Source organism: Schistocerca gregaria, chromosome 1 (genome assembly GCF_023897955.1).
Source record: "Schistocerca gregaria isolate iqSchGreg1 chromosome 1, iqSchGreg1.2, whole genome shotgun sequence".
In the NCBI taxonomy this organism is placed as follows: Eukaryota; Metazoa; Arthropoda; class Insecta; order Orthoptera; family Acrididae; genus Schistocerca; species Schistocerca gregaria.
The window spans coordinates 1051867046-1051890168 of record NC_064920.1 but is presented as its reverse complement, the minus strand read 5'-3'; the positions used below and the strand labels follow the sequence as shown (position 1 = coordinate 1051890168).

The 23123-nt window shown below is 41.8% G+C and overlaps 1 protein-coding gene across 1 annotated transcript; it reads right to left on the bottom strand.

Moving 5' to 3' along the window:
* Positions 1–21276: 21276 nt before the first annotated feature.
* Positions 21277–22617, bottom strand: LOC126313852 (eukaryotic translation initiation factor 4E-like). Its single transcript, XM_049992367.1, has 2 exons — positions 22398–22617; positions 21277–22314 (listed from the first exon to the last, which is right to left on the bottom strand). Exons 1-2 carry the CDS (start codon positions 22595–22597, stop codon positions 21882–21884), a joined length of 633 nt encoding a protein of 210 aa, XP_049848324.1. The 5' UTR covers positions 22598–22617; the 3' UTR covers positions 21277–21881.
* Positions 22618–23123: the final 506 nt, after the last annotated feature.

Here is a 23123-nt window from a genome sequence, read left to right as displayed (position 1 = left end):
GTGGTCATAGAATCATAGAAGAGTCCTAAGCTTCTTTGTCGTCATTCGGATGCATATTCATTCCTGCACCGCCACCAGACGAGAAGACACTGTACATCATACGGTAGCCTACGTTTCACTCACTGTGCCAGTTAGAACCATCACTTTACGTCAGTTAAAAGCTTCTCCTTAGCTCCTTGTGTGCCGTTCACCAGCATTCTTCCCGCACCAAACCAAGCTCAGCTGGTGTAGCACTATTAACAACCGGGGTGCTGAATGACGAAGCGGCGTTTTTAAATAATGGCAGTAGGCTCTGCCTTGATGTCACTGTTGGTCGTTTATCAGCGTGGTATTTAGCAGGAAATTACGAACAGAAAGTGCAGGAGGCTGCGATATAGTGGTCCAATTTTAGACTTCAGAACGTGCAATGGACATAAATATCTAGTGAGAAAAAAGTTGCAACACATATTCCATACGTTACCCACTATATTTTCATGCGCTCCGACGAACATCAGGGAGATGTGTTCTTACAGCAGAACAAAGTCCGTACTCAATCTTTTCACTTTATCCAGCGCAATCTGTAAAATGGTAGTTTACCTGGCCATCAGTATCCTCAGATCAGTTCCCCAAGAACATGTGTGAGACGTGTTTCGGTACCAGGTCCGCTCAGCAGTATCAGCAGTATCAGCAACTGAGACATGAAGAGGAAGTCGTATCAAATATTACAAAATCACTGTTTCCTTATCTTTTATTGGGTTTCCTTTATGCAATGTACGGCAACATTCTGCTGTGCTCGTATCACGGTTCCACTATGTGTTGCACTGGTCCGATATCGAATACACACACGGAAGTATTTTGGATATTAGACTGGGCAGCATAAACGTTGCGGAGAACATTAGAGGTAGAAATATTTCTCGAAATATAACAGCTACATTTACAGGATATATTTACGAAATCTGCGTCGAACACACACACACACACACACACACACACACACACACACACACACACACACACGGTGTCCAGTTTAGCCTGAGAAGCTTCCTTTGGCAGTGATTGCCTCGCACCTTGAGTGGGGGTCTTTGTAAGTGGATGCTGTCCTACAGTTGGGACTGATGCTCCTATAAGACTAACCGTGTTAAGGGACGTCTCATGTGGGCGAACCATGTAAACGTATGTGGCTAAGGGCACAGGCCATTCACCCGCATAGGGCTTCCGAGTGCTCTGCAAGCTAGTTAGAGGACGCGACTAGTGGACAGATATTGAGTTACGGCCTTCCGCTCTACAACCCTACGTCAGGAGGTAGCGAAAGGTCATTCACCTACCACCAGCTCTAGCAAATTCTCAGGCGGCGAGCAATGAACACAGATAGAACGGCGTGGGAGACAAGTCGCATATCTCTGCCAGTCGCATATTGATTTCAAATATCTGTTTCTAAATTTGAATATTTTCTTTATATTGTGTACCTCGAGATGAGTAGTATCTCTATAGAAAGTTAATTTTCTCGGTGATTAATCTGCAACTTTGTATAGCACGAGAGGACAATTTGATTACCTCTGTCCTATTTTTAGTCGTCATCACTGGTTTTATTCAGCTCTTCATTCCGTTCCCTAGCAACAACACTTTTCTTTTAAGCATAACCGAAAATTTACCTTACATACTTTAGGTGTGCCCCTATGATTCTGCCTCCGCTCCCCTCAACAATCTCTTCTACCCAAATATTTTTCCAGTCGTTTCATTACGATTTTATTGTACATTTTTATCATTGACTCATCGCAGAAAGTCTTCAGAAATCAATACAATAGTATCAAAATCAGTCCAAACATACTTACAGCTCTTCAGTCCGGAACCGCGCGACTGCTATGGTCGCAGATTTGAATCCTGTCTCGGGGATGGATGTGTGTGATGTCCTTGGGTTAGTTAGGTTTAAGTTGTTGTACGTTCTAGGGGACTGAGGACTTCAAATGTAAAGTCCCATAGTGCTCAGAGCCATTTGAACCATACCTATAGCAACAGAAAAAAAGGTAAGTAATGCTCTTGATAGCATTAATGGGTGCTCTGTTGTGGATGATCTCTCACTCAATTTCATTTTGAAAAAGACAATATATTTAGTTTTGCCCATCTGGAGCCACTACACCAATGATACGTGTAACATGTGGTGGCGAAATAACTATGATTGAAACTTCAAAAATTTCGTGTGTTCATATTAATGAGTGTTTAAATTGGAAAAAAATACCTTTTGGAACTCCTAAAACAACTTAGTTGAGCAGTTAGAATCATTGCAAATCTTCTAGAGAAGCAAACAAATACGATGACTTATTTTGAGAATGAAAGTGTCATTGATCAAAGACATGCTGCAAGAACAGTGTTGTCCTCACCCATGATCATCTTGTAGAGATCTGTTTAAGTTGGGTACTTTGATTACTGCTTCACGGTATATTTATTTCCTAATGGAGTTTGTTGTAAATAATCGACAGCATTCAAAAGAAACAAAGATGCACATAATTACAATATCAGAAAGAGAAATGACATTCATTGCTCCAAATTATGGTTGCCTTTAGCACAAAAAGGGTGCGCAATGCTGCAATTAACGTTATGTCACTTACCTAATGATATGAAATATCTGAGAGACTGTAAAGTTAAATTTGAAAAGAAACTGAAAAAGGTTCTTCCTGGCAATTCCTTTTATTCCGCAGAAGAATGGAAAACAATTATTAACGCACAGCAGTAGTATAAAAATTAGATGATCAACAGGTGGCCATGCTTATATCTGAATGTCTACTGTGAATGTACAATGGCTCGTTCCATATCATTAAACATAAACATGATCCACGGGACATAAAACATACTAAAAATCTACATTCGTCATTTGATCAATCCATCTGATAGAATTTGCAACCTGTATCAAGTAAAACGATTAGTTATATAATAAGATATAATCGCTTTTATTCACCAAAATCGCTATGTTGTCCTGGATCACAGCTCATTTGTTTCTAGTTACGTTTTAGAAAATTTATGCTGAAACAAGCCACATCCATTCATTACACACTTCGATTAATAGTAAAAATAAGACACAGCTTAAAAACATTGAGCACACAGAAGACATGGTTGCAACGTGTTCTTAAGGCAACATATTATAGAGAGACTGATGGTCAACTGAAATGAATTTGCTGGTACTTAACCATTACATTAGAGGGCGAGTACACAGCCTTAAATTAGTTTATGGCTCGTTTGCGTACAGGGGATTCGGTTATGGGCTGTTACATTGTTGTTAAAGAAGCATAAATTAATGAAATGGCCAGCATAAATAACAGCACCAAATTGCGCTAGTGTTGTTCGTCTTTGGTGTTGTTGTCAGGTTTCGTACCGTATATAAGGGGCGCGAAGAGTGTCAGATGTCTTGGTGTAGGGAACCATTGGGTATGGCCTCAGGTCACGGCTAATACTTGTCGATGGAGCTACGATGGCACAGAGGTACGTAATGGACATCCTGCATCATCATGTGTAACATCTCATGCCACGAATCGTGATTCCATATTTCAACAGAACAACGCTCGTCCACACATGGAACTTGTTTCCATTAACTGTCAGCATTACGCTGAGGTACTCCTGTGGCTGCGCGAGATCGAAGATTTGTCCCCTGTAGAACATGTGCATGAACAACTCGGATGTCATCTCCATCCAGTATCAACCCCTGTGTGTGTGCTTGTCCTAGACAATAAAATGGCTTTATTTCGACGTTGTACCGATGAATGTGCTGATACTTCCAAGTTCTTAGTAATTTCGACTCCATTTTTTAATCTCAACCCGTTTAGTTCGATTTCGTTTCATCTTCCCATTCTGGGTTTCTCACTTTCTTTCTCAGACATTGTATTAACAACAGTGTCTTCTGGATGTTAGTTATTTCTTTATTATAATGAAACCATCGCCTGGCGGACATGTATTGGTTTCCTATACAGTATTATTTTAGAGTTGCGGTGTAGCTACTTCTGACACTAGTTCTGTGTGTGGGATGGTTTCTCCCGAACTGTGACAGGTGCAGAGTTAGGAGAGCATGGACAATTTGTACTTTATTTATGAGTAATTTGTTCTTTATTTATTCACTAATCACTTCATACAGCAGTACAACGTTGGTAGGTGCTGTAGTAAATGCTTTGCCTCACATGCAATGCGTGAGTGTTCGCGGCAAAATGCTGACTCAGTCTTGCAGTGGCTGCCATTGTTGGCGACCTCGCTGACCAAATGGCTTGTCAGTTAGATGCTAGGCGTGCATAGGCTGTGCCCTACGAAGGCTGATAGAAACATATAGACACCGTAATTTGAACTATTACCCTTAGACACTGGTTGGTGTGACAGGTAAAGGTGGCCGCTGAGCAACCTGATAATGATGGGTCCTGTTGAAAGTTAGCACCCATCAGTATTACCTGCTGGTCAACAGAGTAGTGGCTCCAATTAACAGGCAACCTTATCCGCTGGCCTATGCATACAGTCACCTGTCTGTCGAAAGGAGGATGCAGAATGATTAATTTCCTGAATGAAAATTTCACTCTGCAGTGTAGTGTGCGCTGATACGAAACCTCCTGGTAGATTAGAACTGTATGCCGGACCGAGACTCGAACTCGACACCTTTGCCTTTCACGGGCAAGTGATCTACTGAGTGGGCTACCCCAGCACGACTCACAAACCGTCCTCACAGCTTTACTTCCGCCAGTACTTCGTCTCCTATCGCCGCAGGAGAGATTCTGTGAAGTTTGGAAGGTAGGAATCAGGGTACTGGTGAAAGTAAACCTGTGGGGACAGGTCGTGAGTCATGCTTGGGTAGCCCAGTCAGTAGAAAACCATTCAAGCATCGTCCTATGTGGGTTGTCACATCACACCCTTATAGTGAAACTGATCTCTAAAGGTGAATGTCCAGAACAAGAGTGTGAGACTTTTTCAAGATAGCCTGCTGTTATTGTTTCGCACAAGGGGAAACATGCAGCAGCTGTAGTAATTGAGGTGTTTGTGGCATAAAAAAGACAAATACAACTTGATCATTATACATATTTCGGATATCATGAAGACTCCGACCGTGACTCGAACCCGGGGTCTCCTGCTTACATGGCAGACTCTCTATTCGTCTGAGCCACTGAGGACACAAAGGATAGGGCGACTGCAGGGACTTATCTGTGGCATGCTTCCACCCACACTATCAACTTATTGTCCCGCACTATATTCATAGTGCCCCTCATTACTTGCGGCCTTACTGCCGATTCTCGTAAGAGTTCGGGCACTGTTTGTGCATCTGCACATAAGGAGTAAGGAGATGGTCAAATGGTTGGTCAGCGTTAACTATATATATAACTGTTCTTTCGGGCATGTCCGAAAGACCGGATACCATCTTCATATATGAGAAATGAATGTTGAAATTATGATGAAACCCGCAGTAAAGTGATGAAATGTTGTTCAGCGGAACATAATAATACAAGTATATTGAATTAATTATTCTTCATGGTAGTAATTCCTCAGAGCGACTTAAATGCGCTGTTGTTAAAACGCTTCACATAAAAGGAAGGAAAACATTGGTAAAGAATTACCGATCCATCTCATTGCTGCCGGTGTTTCAAAAATTTTGGCGTACTGTTGTATCTTGTACAAAACTCTTTGTAAACAGTTAGTACAGGAAAACTTCATGAGCAGCAAATAGTTTGTATTTAAAAAAGACTGTAAACTGAAGAAGTAATACCTATTTTGACAGATGGTATAGTAGAGGCAATAAATTAGAAATTATTAACATTGGGAATATTCTGTGATTCGGCCAAGGCTTTTCGCTGTACAGACCACAATATCATAATGAAAAAGTTGAACTATTTTTGAATAATAGGCATAGTGAGTTCATAATTTTTACATTATCTGAACGACAGAAAACAATGTGTATCAAGATGAATGCAATCTTCGTGCAGCAACATCGGTCCTTCGTCAGTTTCCACAACTAACTGAGTTGCTTTACATCTAAAAACAATTCTTTTTCGGAAATTAATTTTGATGTGTACCATGTAAATTGGCTGAAAAGTTGGAGCTGCAAATTGATAATGAATTATGCATATTCCACATCAATGACGTAACAATAGGTACGCAGAACCTGAAGAAATCAGACAGTGTACCACAAAGTTCAATTTTGAGCAGTCTTTTTTTCGGAGATGTGTAAATGATCTATTTGGGATTTCAGAAGATGCAAATTTTGTCTTTTTCTACGTGACAGAAGTACAGAAACAAAAATCACACCCCACCCCCTTACTAAAAGGGAAGCTAAAGAATTAATCAAAGGCATAAACAGATCTTTGAAGACATTGGATTACCATTGAATTTTGACAAGCCTCAATATATACTATAGCAATAATACGTGACAAGCCTCTAAGTTTACCAAAAACATTTTCTATTAGTGAACAGTCCCATTTTTTAATGCGAACTGGTATGCTGGTTTCAGTTGCGATAAAGCACATTTGATGAACCATTAGACCACTTTACTTACAAGACAAACCTAACGACCAGAACATTAACAATTTATATACACAAACATTTTTAAACTGACTTAAAATGGAATATCTTGGAACATAAGTACATAGATACTGTCTGAATTTTTTAAAATTAGCAACATCTGTATAGCGATAGAAAAAACTGGCACCAGAAAAAATCTTTAAAGAATACCACGAACCAAGACATAAAAAGGTCCATGTCACTTACAACAGCACTGTGCGAATGGCAGCTAGTATCAGTCACACTCTGCGGCCCCTGTAGCAATTCATATACGACGGGCCAAATAGACAGTGTCTGGCAAGGACAACTCGAATGTCCCTCTCATGCCTGTACACCCGTGGACGCACAGCACGTCCCAGAGGCTCGTAGTACCAGTCACACGGTACAACCACAATGACAATTCACAAATGATGTTTCGAATACCCCGTCTGAGCCATGCGTCCATTTGCAGACTAAAGCTTGCCTGAGTCATAACTAGTATCAGACGCTCTGTACAACGGCTGTAGCAATTCATAAGCGATGGCCCGAATACACTGTCCGGGCCACGAAACACTCGCATGGACTCCGCATTCGTCCATAAGCAGACCAAATCTCTTCTGAGTCATACCTAGTATCAGTCGCTGTATACAAGCACCACAGCAACTCATAAATGACGGTCCCAATACATTATCTGGGCCAGGAAACGCTCGCATGCCGCCATAGGAATTCATAAGTGACGGGTCAAATACAATGTCTGGGCTAGAAGACACCTGCATATACTCTACATGTTCGTCCTCATGCAGGCGAAAGCTCACTCCACTATACGACCACTGTAGCAATGCTTAAGTGGTGGGCTGAATACAATGTCTGAACCAGAAAATGTTCGAATGCACCTCGTTATGATCGTCTCCATGTAGACTGAAGGTCGCCCGACTCACATCTAACATCAGACACTCTACATGATGGCCATGGCAGCTCACAGGTGAGAGGCATGTACACTGTCTGTGCCAAGAATCAGTCCACTGCATTCCCCTTGCTCGTCCACATGCAGATGATAGCTCGCCACTGTGTTACTAGTATCAGACGCTCTATACGACGACCGCAGAAATTCATAAGCGACAGGCTGGATAAACTGTTGGGACTATGCACTCCGCATGTTTGTCCACATGCAGACCCACAGCTGGCTCCAGTCACAGTTAGCACCAATCACACTACATAACAGTCACAGCTGTTCATAAGCAATGGGCCAAATACACAGTCTTGATATGAAGACATTTGTATGAACTGTAGCCCCTCGTCACATACCTGGTCCTTTTTGAAACTAAACTTTATTCGAACAGGCCATGAAATATTCCCATATTTCATATAGAATCAAGAACTCCTGCTTATAGAGCAGAGATAATTAAATAAAAGAATAATAAGAGCCATAGGAGTAGGGTATTACACGCAAAGTAGCAAGGATTTCTAACCAACGTCTCTTTTCTTTCAAAACTACCATATAAGGCACACGCACGTATTGTTAAAGTCTGAAGCGTCTGGGTGTCCTTAGCGACTCTGAGTCTTTAGCATATGGGACACTTTAGCGTTTGGGAGTCTTGGTGTTAGAGATTTTAGTGTCCTAGTTTTCAGCATTTAGACCTTGAGTATTCGCGTCTCCTAAGTTCATACGCTAGTGCTTGAAATAAACTCCTGGAAATTGAAATAAGAACACCGTGAATTCATTGTCCCAGGAAGGGGAAACTTTATTGACACATTCCTGGGGTCAGATACATCACATGATCACACTGACAGAACCACAGACACATAGACACAGGCAACAGTGCATGCACAATGTCGGCACTAGTACAGTGTATATCCACCTTTCGCAGCAATGCAGGCTGCTATTCTCCCATGGAGACGATCGTAGAGATGCTGGATGTAGTCCTGTGGAACGGCTTGCCATGCCATTTCCACCTGGCGCCTCAGTTGGACCAGCGTTCGTGCTAAACGTGCAGACCGCGTGAGACGACGCTTCATCCAGTCCCAAACATGCTCAATGAGGGACAGATCCGGAGATCTTGCTGGCCAGGGTAGTTGACTTACACCTTCTAGAGCACGTTGGGTGGCACGGGATACATGCGGACGTGCATTGTCCTGTTGGAACAGCAAGTTCCCTTGCCTGTCTAGGAATGGTAGAACGATGGGTTCGATAACGGTTTGGATGTACCGTGCACTATTCAGTGTCCCCTCGACGATCACCAGAGGTGTACGGCCAGTGTAGGAGATCGCTCCCCACACCATGATGCCGGGTGTTGACCCTGTGTACCTCGGTCGTATGCAGTCCTGATTGTGACGCTCACCTGCACGGTGCCAAACACGCATACGACCATCATTGGCACCAAGGCAGAAGCGACTCTCATCGCTGAAGACGACACGTCTCCATTTGTCCCTCCGTTCACGCCTGTCGCGACACCACTGGAGGCGGGTTGCACGATGTTGGGGCATGACCGGAAGACGGCCTAACGGTGTGCGGGACCGTAGCCCAGCTTCATGGAGACGGTTGCGGATGGTCCTCGCCGATACCCCAGGAGCAACAGTGTCCCTAATTTGCTGGGAAGTGGCGGTGCGGTCCCCTACAGCACTGCGTAGGATCCTACGGTCTTGGCGTGCATCCGTGCGTCGCTGCGGTCCGGTCCCAGGTCGACGGGCACGTGCACCTTCCGCCGACCAATGGCGACAACATCGATGTACTGTGGAGACCTCACGCCCCACGTGTTGAGCAATTCGGCGGTACGTCCACCCGGCCTCCCGCATGCCCACTATACGCCCTCGCTCAAAGTCCGTCAACTGCACATACGGTTCACGTCCACGCTGTCGCGGCATGCTACCAATGTTAAAGACTGCGATGGAGCTCCGTATGCCACGGCAAACTGGCTGACACTGACGGCGGCGGTGCACAAATGCTGCGCAGCTAGCGCCATTCGACGGCCAACACCGCGGTTCCTGGTGTGTCCGCTGTGCCGTGCGCGTGATCATTGCTTGCACAGCCCTCTCGCAGTGTCCGGAGCAAGTATGGTGGGTCTGACACACCTGTGTCAATGTGTTCTTTTTTCCATTTCCAGGAGTGTAGTTTACTTCATTGGTGGCCGGGCTGATTAAAAGTAAATTTCGGCTCATTTACTTTATTGTCAAAAGTACGAAAACCTATAGAACTGAGATAACGCTAACATCTAGCGAACGTCGCCACCGATAAAAGATTGATATCATTAATTCCAATTTCAGAACTTCAATTGTTGCCGAAGCCACTATTCAAACATCGCATCACAACTTGAATTTCGATTATAGACACTGTTCGGACATTTATTATCGTGCTTAAGTGTGGCCATTCATAGTGGTGAATTATACCGAAGATACTGTGTTAATAAAAACCGCTTTAAGGAAAAACTATAGTGTTATACGACTACGAACAGACTATCACGAGACGTGAACCGTGTATTGGATTCTTTTGGACAATAATAATAATAATAATTTTGAACGGATAAGGCATCGTGCAGTGTTAAATGAATCCTGCTATTTTTGAAGGAATTAATTCTGTGTACATATCTAGAGAAATCAAAGATGTCAGTTCATTCTGAAACGCGAATCGGCTACCTTGTAACTGTTAATGAGCATCTTTGGCAGCAAGAGCTAAGCAACGCAGCTAGCCGATGGTAATAATTTGAATTTAAACTTATTAATCAAAAAATATTGACTGCAACAACAAATAGCGTTGTGTCGCCTCGCTTCACGTACCTTGACGAGGTGTAGAATATTGGCTGGGCATAGAAAAAGGACATTACGCTTTCTTGCCAATAGATAGCACTCCACACGTTTGCCCACCTGAAGACAAAACCTCACCCTGGATATAATAAGAAATAGACGCTCTATATAATGGTCATAGCAGTTTATAAGTGGTGGATCGAATATGCTCGCCTGCAGTCCGCATGTCAGTCCACATGGAGAATGAAGGTCGCACCAATCAGACTACAGCTCACCAGAGTCATATCTAGTCTCAGATGTTCTATACAATGTCAGTAGCTTTTAATAAATGACTGGCCGTGTACACTGTCTGTGTCAGGAAGCGCTTGCATGCCCACCACATGTTCGTCCACATGTGGATTAAAGCCCGTCCGAGTCACATCTAGTATCGGACGCTCAATACAATGCCTGTAGCAATTCGTACGAGACAGTCTGAATACACTGTTTGGGCCAGGAAACTTTTTTCCACCTGTTGACTCACAGCTGGCTCCAATCACGGCTAGTATTAGTAACATTACACAACAATCATAGCTGTTGATATGCGATGCGCCAAACACACAAAATGGGCAAGGAGCTTCTCACATGCACTGTGTACATTCGTCTACATGCGGACCCGCAGCACCCCCCTGTCATCTGCTGATCGTTGCTGCTCACTAAGGGTCGGACTAATAGAGCCGCCCACCACCAAGTTATTGCTTTACAGGTCAGAAACGCCGACGGCTACCCATTACTCAAGGAAGAGGCAGCGTCCTCTTTACAGCTCGGAGGAGCAGCCCAGAAGGTGATTTAAATCGGTGGCCCTTGACTGATTATGACCATGCGCAGTAATACCACATATGCTTTTCGGTACTTGTTGTGGAACTCACAAATCTGTAAAAGTAAGTGTCTGAAACAGTCAAAAACACTAGACGTAGAAGGTGTTAGGTTTTGTCACTAAAGACAGATCACCACCACAATTCGAAAATCCAGAGTCTAAAGTTTAGCAGTATATCTCTTTCCAAGTTTCATAACTGATGAAACTGGTTTATTCTCCATATTTCTACCCAATAATGATTTATGGAATTATTTTCCTGGAAAACTCAACATACATGAAGCGTATTTTAACAATACAGAATCATTTTATTGGAATAGTATCTGACTGTATACCGGCAATGGCAAGGAAAGTGTTGCTGAAGAAGAGAAAATTGTTGACATGGAGTATCGATTTAAGTGTCAGGAAGTCTTTTGCGAAAGAATTTGTATGGAGTGTAGCCATGCATGGAAGTGAAACATGGACAATAAATAGTTTAGACAAGAAGAGAATAGAAGCTTTCGGAATATGGTGCTGCAGAAGAATGCTGAAGATTAGATGGGTAGATCACCTAACTATTGAGGAAGTACTGCAAGATTTGGAGAGATGTGGAATTTGCGTCACAACTTGACTAGAAGAAGGGATCGGTTGGCAAAAAATGTTCTGAGGCATCAAGGGATCACCATTTTAGTATTGGAGGGCAGCGTGGAGGGTAACCAGAGTCAGAAGGATGTATGCTGTAGTAGTTACTGTGTGTGTGTGTGTGTGTGTGTGTGTGTGATAATGTACAGCGCCTGCAGACGTACATATATTTTCATTACCAGTATTTTTTTTCTCAAAACATGGTGAAAACTCTGTAAGTAACATCTGAACTGAAAACAACCGTGGCGAAAATTTCAAGGAGCTAGTATTAGAACAGAAAGGCTTCAGATACTTAGGAACACATCTGTTTGACAAACTAGCAGAGCACACTAAATGGCATGTAGAATATGGGATGGAATTCAAGTCCGAATTATAGAAAGTTCTACTCTCTTGTGTAATATTGAAAAATATCTTCACAGAAACTCTTAAATTTAGTTGTGCACGTTAGTTTACACTTATAATTAGCTCTGCAGCTCAGTAATGTGGGAGTCGTTTCGCTGTAATGCAAAAGTTAAACTGATTGTAAATCTCCGACTTTCTCCACGTCTCAGAGACCACTCATAGTGAGCTCCATCGAATACAAATAATGAAGTCTAATGCAACTTCAGACTGAAGATGCAAAGCTGCTTCGCACATTTTGCCCTTTTTCGAATTGTCATGTTCTACACATTGTAGAACACGATGAGCTGGCTGACTTTAAAAATATAACAAATGAAAAAATCTGAATGATATGATTGAATACGTGTGACCGTAAAGTTATTTTACAATAGAGAAATTAACTAATCATTAAAATAAATCCTTCTTTATCTAACAGGAAACTATATTCTACGTAAACTCACTCAAAATATATTTTGCCAGCTGGTTCGTACAGCAGCCTCACTGCCTCTTTTGCACTTGTGTATGCACAATTGGCAACATAGGTATATAGTTTGTTCTAGGTATTTCCTGCCCGCTTAAGGGAAAATACTTAGAAGTATGAAAGAGTGTGGTTATATAACAGTGTAATTCCTTTAATAATCTTCAAAGAAGTAGCACCTATTTAATTCTCAACAGCTCCATTTCTACTTCTCACAGTTTCTTTTACTTCTTCATACACATCAGAAAGTATACTAAATGGTTAATTCAACATTCTGTTATAAATTTATGACGTATGTAACTCAATTTCAAAATAAAAGGAAGAGTCTTGGGATATAAGCGTAATAAAATTAATTAGGGCTTTTTACCTACAGATTTCCTTTAGGTCGTTTTTCCAGGACACAAAAGTTACTCTTTCATTTTCTGTAGGACCTGAGTCTCTTTCACGTTTTGTGACCGTAATGATAGCTTTTGGCGTCCCACAAAATTTCTCTTGCTGTGTGTAATTCAATCAGCTGCGAGATATCATCCGCAGACCAAATTTTCGAAGGCATTGCTCCCTTGAATGAATAAATCCCCAGAGCTGATCTCACACTGAAGACACTCTCCAACTTCTAAAAATCTCTGAGAGTGGCGTAGAAGCCTGTCCACACGCGAGTTGGTTGTTGTAGCTTTCGCAGCAGAGTTTTGTTACTTCAAGACCTTTAAGTTTCAGGTCAGTGTGGACTTGACAAATCATGCGCTGCACAGTCTCTCAAGATCTATTCACAGACACTTTCTTTTAGTTGGAAAACACGCAAGTACGATATCCAACAAACAATTACACAGATGCAGCAGTGATATATAACAAACTGATGTTGGAAGAATGTGCTGAACTCCGCCAGTGGAAGGGGGGTCAGGGGTTAGTATAAGCGTCAGGAGACAGCTGTATTGCGCATTGTACATTGGGAATATTGTAAAAGAGTCTGACCTACAAAGAACTGATAATGTTTGAAATCTGACTTAAATTTTTGGTAATGCGGGAAAAGGAACTGTTGCTTATTCTTTTTTTACTGCATTCAAACCAAGTGTTCTTTTTAAGTAGGATAATAATGCCAGACGAAAGATACGGCTGCTCACGACCGTGTTCCTGGATCTTGATTAAACAAAATTTAGTTTGAAATTGCTCAAGTTTTGATATTTGCCTGGCCCATGTTGTTGTGGAAAAAGTTTTTGTTTTTAATCCGACGAACGTAATACCAAGACAGCAAGTGTTTGCTTCGTATCCATCTCTCATGCTACTCATATGTAGTCCTACACTTCACATTATATTGACATTTAACTGTTGTACAAGAACAGACAATGATTTTCCAGTGCTATGAACACATAGTAAATAGAGATCACCTTATATATATTTCTATGTATCACTGCTTAAATGATAACACTCTATAGTTTTTTGTGTACTGTTTTCATTCACAAATTTGTAAATTGTTTGAAAAACTTATCTTTACCATATCTGCATTTCCTTATAATTTTTAATTTCGCTTGGCATGGGGCACAGCTGTAAACTGGGAGAAGAAATAAAGTGATTGCTGTTTTATTTTCATGTAACTTCCTCCATTCCACCCAATGATGTCGTTTAAGGAATATTTGTAGAAAAACAATATTGTGTGATTCTGCACACATCGAACTGAAATGAAATTTATTTATTTCAATGCCGTTGTTGTTATTTCAACACTTACTTTAGCATATCACACACATGTTAGTTATACAGGGTGAGTCAAACATGACTTTACAACTGTGGAATGATGTAGACATTTATTGAGATAACTTACAGGATCGGCTGGTGTCATTAAAGGCAGTGGGTACGTTCTTCCCCTACCAAGCTATTTAACCGACCTGAAAAATCATATCTGCGCGTAGGCCGGGATGGCCAAGCGGTTCTAGGCGCTACAGTCTTGAACAGCGCGACCTCTACGGTCGCAGGTTCCAATCCTGCCTAGGACATGGATGTGTGTTACGTGCTTAGGTTAGTTAGGTTTCAGTAGTTCTAAGTTCTAGGGGACTGATGACCATAAAGTTAAGTCCCATAGTCCTCAGATCCATTTGAACCATATCTGCGCTTCCGCTGCTCAAATTACACCCGACTTGCAACGAGTGTGGAAAGAAATTGATTGCTAGTGGGATGTTTGCCGCATCACAAATGGTAGTTCATTTCGAACCAAAATGACACTTTACGCTTTTAGTAAAACTTGAGGTTGTTTACTGAGAAAAAATACAAAAACACATCTACCGATTCTGGACGCTATCCCAATTAATTTCTAAATCATTCCAAAGTTGTAACGTCCGTTTTGACTCAGTTTGTATCGTGATGTGTGTATGAACTCCACTAAATACTTTAGACTTATGTTTGTTTGAGTTTATATTTTGAGAGAAACATTATTTAACTGTGTTATACGTATTGCAGCTCAACCGACCATTCTCATAGCTTTGCTGACTGCAGTAAGCAGATCTACATCTACATCTACATCTACATCTACATCCGTACTCCGCAAGCCACCTGACGGTGTGTGGCGGAGGGCACTTTACGTGCCACTGTCATTACCTCACTTTCCTGTTCCAGTCTCGTATGGTTCGGGGGAAGAACGACTGTCTGAAAGCCTCCGTGCGCGCTCTAATCTCTTTAATTTTACATTCGTGATCTCCTCGGGCGGTATAAGTAGGGGGAAGCAATATATTCGATACCTCATCCAGAAACGCACCCTCTCGAAACCTGGCGAGCAAGCTACACCGCGATGCACAGCGCCTCTCTTGCAGAGTCTGCCACTTGAGTTTGTTAAACACCTCCATAACGTTATCACGCTTAACAAATAACCCTGTGACGAAACGCGCCGCTCTTCTTTGGATCTTCTCTATCTCCTCCGTCAACCCGATCTGATGTGGATCCCCCACTGATGAGCAACACTCAAGTATAGGTCGAACGAGTGTTTTGTAAGCCACCTCCTCTGTTGATGGACTACAGTTTCTAAAGACTCTCCCAATGAATCTCAACCTGGTACCCTCTAGATGGTGCAGCATTCGCCTCCGCATCCGCCACCAGTACGACTGCTAGGGCGGGAACCAGGACGTTCCTGTAGCGTTGCGACAGAGAAACCATGGTGGACATTTGTTGCTTGTCAAGACGTCTGGCTCTGGGGAATATAAGTACTGGCCACCCAGCTGCAAAAGGCATCATTTCAGCCACCATTCTGAAGACGAAAGGTACCGCCTTGTGGCCCAAAGAAGCACAGGCGCTTTGTCGATATCCTATGGTGTCTATGCTACCCTGCACTATTCACATCATTACAGTAAAAACTCTGTTGTATCTAAATTTCGCTATAAAATGAAACTTCCCTGATTCCTGTTTTGTAAATTCAAGTTCTACAGCTGTGCCTTGTTTACATTTCTTTTTTTGTATACCTCATGTTTTTGCGACACGTTTCATGATCACGTACCGATCCTGAAACACACATTCGTGCATACAGCCTTGTTGAGCTGGGATCAATATGGGTCTCATTATTCCATTACCGGCTGGTTCGAGTGTTTATAACTGTTACGCTACTGTCACCTCTGATACTGATTTTAGTTCTTAAAAAAAAGTAGAAAAATGGAGCAATTCTTAAACGATAATACTGGCAATTGGGGTCTCATGCCGGAGAAAGGAAGAGTTTTCGAAGTATGCATTAGTGTTATATTCACCCTTCCGAAAAATAACTGCTTGCATTGTGCCAAATAGTAATTTCCGCGTGAAATTCGGGCCTTTGATAGGAGAGGTTACACCAGATTTGTCATTGTAACTACCCCATATGCTTATAGAAGGCTTCTGTAATAGGTAAGGTGAAAATTTAATTAGTTTCTTGAATGACCAAGAAGAAACCTAATTTTTATTACCGTTGTAAGAAATCTCAGAGTGAGTGTAATTTTTATATCCGCTGGACTCTTACTTCTTTTATCATATTTTCGACTTTTTAACCACATTCGTTTCTACTAATTTTCGTAAGGGTGCGCCCTTCGACCACAAAATACGTACACAAACACACACACACACACACACACACACACACACACAGAGAGAGGGAGAGAGAGAGTGAGAGAGAGAGAGAGAGAGAGAGAGAGAGGGAGAGAAAGACACACACACACACACACACAGAGAGAGAGAGAGAGAGAGAGAGAGAGAGAGGGGGGGGGGGGGGGAGGGAAGAAGTATCAGCGAACAGCTCTGGATTAGCGGACAATGCGCTAATGAGCTGGATTTAGTCGGAAACCTCTCCTCAGCGTTTTATCGACTGACGGAATAAGACACGAGGCAGGGTGATCCATCACAAGAAGGAGACACGTTAATGTTGGCGGCTGAGCTCGGGCTGCTACAAATAAATGGGCCACGTGCGAGCATCAGCTTCCATCATCTCCATCCTCTTAACTCCATCGACCACAACAGAGACACAACACTACACTTTCTACACCTAATCGGTGACATCTCCAAGATTTACCTCCATATTCAGTGAGTTAGTTTTGTACGTAAGTTACAAACCTGGAGTACAATCGTAATTTAGTGCAAAGGGTATAATGATGTCCTAAACTGAATCGTGTAAATCATTAAATGTATATACTACAATGTTTATATCTGGAAAGAACGTTCTTCCTTGCTCCTCCTAGTCCTCTGATTCCCAAGGGCAGAATGTAATGCTTGAATGGTACGAATACGTAATCGATCGTGTGTATTACGTGTAGAATAATGTATATTTTCTTCTTTCTAGAAAATACACTTAAGAGCCAAAGAAACTCGTACACCTTCCTAATATCATATAGGGCTCCCGTGAGCACGTAAAACTGCCGCAACAACGTGGCAAGGACTCTAATAATATCTGAAGTAGTACTGGACGAAACTAACATCATGACTCCTACAGGACTGTCCATAAGCCCGTAAGAGTACTGGAGGGTGGAGCTCTCTTCTGATCAGCACGTTGCACGGCATCATAGATATGTTCAACATTGTTAATGTCTGGGGAGTTCTGTGGCCAGCGGTAGTGTTTAAACTCAGAAGAGTGTTCCTGGAGCCACTCTGTAGAAATTATGGACGTGTAGGGTGTCGCATTGTCCTGCTGGAATTGTCCAAGTGCGTCGGAATCCACAATGGACATGAATAGATGCAGGCGCTCAGACAGGATGCTTACGTAAGTGTCACACATCATAAAGGTATCTAGACGTATGAGGGGTCCCATATCACTCCAACTGCACACGCCCCACACCATTAGAGAGCCTCTACCAGCTTGATCAGTCCCCTACTGATATGCTGGGTCCATGGATTCTGGAGGTCGTCTGCATACCTGTGCACGTCCATCCGCTAGATACAATTTGGACGAGACTCTCCGACTAAGCAACATGTTTCCAGTCATCAGCGTTCTAATGCCGGCGCTACGGGCCCAGGCGAGTTGTAAGGTGTAAAATGACTTCTTCATTTAATAATAATAATATGAATATTTATATATGTGTTTGGAGAGAGAGAGTTTGATTTTTGATTGAGATTTTTACTTTAAGTCGTAACTGGTACCTGAAGTTTGGTTGCTGCCTCCTTGAATCATCAGCTTCTGCACCAGTTGGTGACGTATTACAATTTGGAGGAAGTTATTGTTCTTTATGGTTTAAAATACAACTCTGTTAGTTACTTGGTCGTATTGCGGATAGCTTTGAGCCCAAAGTTTCGTAGCTTTTCATATCTAAGGGACCATTGTTGTAAGTAAGTATGATCAACCAGCAATCAGCTTTTCGTGAGAAAAGGAGATTGCATGGCACACAAACTTCCTTCAAACTAGGCGTCCTGCTACATCAAAATTGGTCGGTGGAGTTCAGGACCATACTATTGTACAAGAACATAATCCAATTACTGTAATTTAGAAATTATGAGAGGTTGTTACTTGTTGAATGAAGACTACAGAGAATGCGTTTCTTTTCCTGTATTTTAGTGAACTTTATACACTTACAATTCTGTTGATTGATAGAAGGCAATGACAATGAAGTTCACCTTCTTTTCTAAAAACAATATGTTTCTATTCTTCACTTACAGAAAATTTGTACACATATATGTTTGGCAACTCTTACACATACTTCACTTGGTTTTATCACTACAATATCAGTTTTCATTAAATGTAACAATACATTCTGAGCGACGGCGTAGCAACACGCCCTCTTTCCACAAGATACAGATTAAGTCTTTTTTAAATAAAATCATTGTCTTTTTTTTAGAGTCTATACTCAAAGATTTTCAAATACTATCGTTGCGGGGATTGCGAGCTAGAGTTTCCTGCTGTCCAGCTGCAATTCACTTCACTTCAAGTACTTTTTGAATCACGTTTACATTTTCGGTATTTAGATATATTACTGAGCTTCTCAGAATAAAATCAGGCACAAATCAGTTAAAGAAAAAGAAACCAGTGAGGCACACATAACATTACAAAGGCTTCATGTTGTGCAGTCATCAAGGGTACACGAAAGTTTCGTTGAATGGTTCCTACGCTGACACTTGCTCATGGCTCAGCACTGAAATCTGCAGCAATTTGCGGAAGGGTTGCACCTCTGTCACGTTACACGCATCTCTTCAGTCGTCGTTGGTCCCGATCTTGTAGGATCCTTTTCCAGCCGCAGCAATGTCGGAAACTTGGTGTTTTACCGGGTTCCTGAAATTCAGGGTACATTCGTCAAATGGTCGTAAGGGAAAACCACCACTTCATCGCTACGTCGGAGATGCTGTGTCCCATCGCTCGTGCGCCGACTGTAACACCGCTTTAAGACTCACATAAATCTTGATAATCTGCCATTCTAGCAGCATGCCTTTACCAGTTTCTTTGGCGCTTCAGTGTATATTTGAATGTTTTATAATTAACTGCAGTACAAATCGAATCTCATAGATGTATATAATTTAACTAACTGCTAAAAATCTGAATATATGAATTTTCAAGAGACAATGTGCATTGATGATACAAAATTTTATGACAAACAGCGTGTTTCTTGACCTTTGCGACGCGACACAGCAGAGTCTCCTTGGCATGGATCCGACGAGTTCTTGGTAGATTTATGAAGGTAAGTTGCACTAGTTATGTGAAGGGCGGTTTGTGGGTACCGTGCTGGCGTCCGATAGCGATCCAGATGTGTTCCATCAAGTTCATATCAAGCCTGCGTCAGTGGCTCGGTGCATGTTTCGAGCTTCATCCTCCTGAACAGCGGGATATCCGGCCACGATCATCGACCTAGAGTGGCAAGAAATGCGAGGCGATGTGTTTCAATTGACCTACGGGGTTTTCTAGATGATAACATGACCACTGCAATCGTATCTACCAATGTAGCAGGGTCAACATGGGAACATGTAGGGCCCATCTGTTCCAAAGCCAAATGTTTAGTAACGTGTGCTGGACGCATCGCTCCAAAACTTTCGTACCTGAACTACACCTGTACTCTGTTAGATCTCCTTAGATGGCCACCTATCCTACTTCACACAGTGGGCAAGATACTCCAGTTCTGTGACAGGGCGCGGACGTTCAATGACTTTTCGCCTGCTCGTGGTTTCACCGTCGGTCGAGTACTTTTCACACATGCTGGCGACGGCAGGACTGGAAAATCCGACCAGCTTCGGCGTTTCCGAGTGGCTTGATCCCAGGTTCAGATGGCTCTAAGCACTATGGGACTTAACATCTGAGGTCATAAGTCCCCTGGACTTAGAACTACTTAAACCTAACTAACATAAGAACGTCACACACATCCATGCCCGAGGCAGGATTCGAACCTGCGACCGTAGCAGCAGCGCGGTTCCGGACAGAAGCCTCTAGAACAGCTCGGCCACAGCGGCCGGCTCGTTCCCAGGCGCCGGGCCATAAAAATCTGCCGCTCGTCAAAGTCTCTTACATTAGCGGATTTCCCCACCAGCAGTCCTTATCACCACTAGGATGATTCTGCACTCTCCATTCATCTCCGGTGAGGTTAAACACGTTATTAGCTGCGTCACGTGATCACAGCGCCGCCAGATTGCAGTCAATCTCGCGGTGGGGAGAGGTCGTAACGTTTTTGCTCAGCAGTCTGTGCTGTCATCGCTTCTTGAACACGTCGGGCGAAACCGAGAAACATGGCTCACTGGTAAAGCACTGCATGCACATTTTGGAGAAGGTCCCCAAGAATATCATCTTACGATCATATGGTAAATATTTCGACCTTCTACCATGAATAGAAATTCTAAAAGAGTCCATCCCCAAAACTGCTACTTTTCGTAACCAAAATTCATGATTTTATTGGGGTTTACTTAGGAACTGCCCCTCAACAAATAGTGCATTTATAAACCACCTGATGCACACCCTAGACCACACCTAATGCAAGAGAACCAACCTGTTTGCATGGCTTGGAGGAGGTGTGTAATGTTTCAATTTTGATCCTGTACTGTAGTGTAGTTACAGAATGCCCTTTCTTCCGACAGGAATCCGAAAGGTCTCTAGGTTATCCAAAGTACCTGACCGTTCATTTCTGCAATCAACGGTACTCGAGATGTGCCCCCCCCCCCCCTCCCCGAAAAATAACATTTTTGTGCGTGGCTCTTTGGAACATATTTTGCCATCGTCTTGCGTCAAATATTCAAGTAAACATTCGGTATAGTCTAAGGGATGCACAGTATCACAGTATAGTTGACAGTGAAACTTTCCCGTCTAATATTGGATGAACGTTTTTTTTTTTTTCATGAAAAATGTAAAGTGAATTTATTATATTCATAAACATGTTAAAATCAAGCACACTGTTCACAGAGATTTCTTTATAACAAAAGATATTTCTTAACTACAAATAATCTCGTCCACAAACCTTTATATTTCATTTAAACTTCAAAGAAACAAAGTTTATTTTAATTAACATGACACTCTACATGTCACGATTAGAATATATGTATTAAAATCACTTTTACATTTCACATATCTTATTTTGTTGATAATTACAAATTTCATGTATAAATTTCAGCTTTGTAACTATGTACAATTTTTCCATAGAAAAATGAAAAATCCTTTACAACTGGGTTGAAAAATCAAATGTATCAATTCTAATTCGAAATTAAAGAAATGACAAAATTCCAAAACAGTTTCTTCAGCATTGTTCAAATCTTTGTGAGCCACCAGAACAACACATAAATTTTGTTATTTTAAATAAATAAAATTAAACAATGTTCTCTTATAAACTCACCACAAAATCAAATATTAGCTAGAATAAACAAAAAAACTCAGGCTGCACATGTTCTATTTTCAGCTGTCACAGTCTTGTGTATTCTCACATTTTTTGAAAAACTAAACGTGAGAAGATGTTATACAGAGTATGTGATCTTTGTTGCTGATCCAGATTTTGCCATTGTATCTTTGTGACTCTGGTAGCTTATTGTAATATTTCGACCAATCTTCAGCCTCTCTTTAAGTTTATGCCCTATTTTCATAATACTTTGTTCATTTGAAGCATCAGATGTCCAAAGGCCAATCTTGTCTCCTTTTGCCCTTATATTGACAACAGCTCCACAGACTTGACTACTGTATTCATCAAATGCTTCACCAATCAGACACAGTAATATTTCCAGCCAGAAGTTATCCAGATCACTAGCTCTCTGTTTCTTCTCCAAGTTAATCAACCAACGCCCACCCCTTTTATTCACTTCATCTTCCCACATTGGTCGAATACCCTTCTTGAATAACGAGTAATCGCAGCCTTGTCGCAGTTCACTTGCTGCTTTAATATGATTGTATAAACTGTAGATGGAAAATTTGTTGATTGTAACATCGTGTTCGCACTGATGAATAACACAATTGCTTATTCTGATGTGTGATAATACCTCCAGAAGTCCTCCGCTGTCTGAAAGCTTGTTACTTCTTTCTGATTTTCCTCCCAGCTCTTCTGTTTGTCGTTATCTAAATACCACAGAGTCCATGTGTTTTGCAACGGGTGTTTAATAGAGAGTTCTGGTGATACATCATTAACACCGTCTTCTTTCTTGTCCGTATCCTCCATACCATCGACTTTATTCTCAGCCATGTCACAAGAGACGAACCAAAATCATTCACGTAAATGCTTTACGGAATTTATTGTTATCTTAAAAGAAAAGTCTAAACTGAGTTTCAGCTTTTATCAAATCTAAATTAACTTCAACTTAAAGAATTCCAGTCACAAAGTATTATGAAACTCCACCAGCAGCTTATAATTATGTTAAAGAGAAGTAAGTATATTCGTTCCACAGTTTGCTGTAGCAGTCAGATGGCGATCCAGTATAAATAATTAAAGGTAAGAATCAGTCTTAATAATTTCAGGTAACGACTGAGGGCCACGGCGACAACACATTTTATGTTTCGTCGTAATAATCAGCAGGTAGTCTTGACAGAGCAGCAGTTAAAAGATTTTAAGAGACGCAGCGTTCAGTCAGCAAGCAAACGTTCATCCAATATTAGACGGGAAAGTTTCAACAGATATGGAGATTAATTGACTCTGTTTGTTACGCATCGGCCACGTTATCGGACGGGGGGAGGGGCTAATAATGTCACAGACTTTGTTTTCTGTTGCCCGA

What these genes read in the sequence shown, in the direction of transcription:
- LOC126313852 (XM_049992367.1), bottom strand. Translation starts at nt 22,597, where the DNA reads ATGGCTGAGAATAAAGTCGATGGTATGGAGGATACGGACAAGAAAGAA. An exon ending in ACAGCGGAGGACTTCTGGAG is followed by an intron (nt 22,315 to 22,397) that starts GTATTATCACAC and finishes TTCCATCTACAG; the next exon opens with TTTATACAATCATATTAAAG.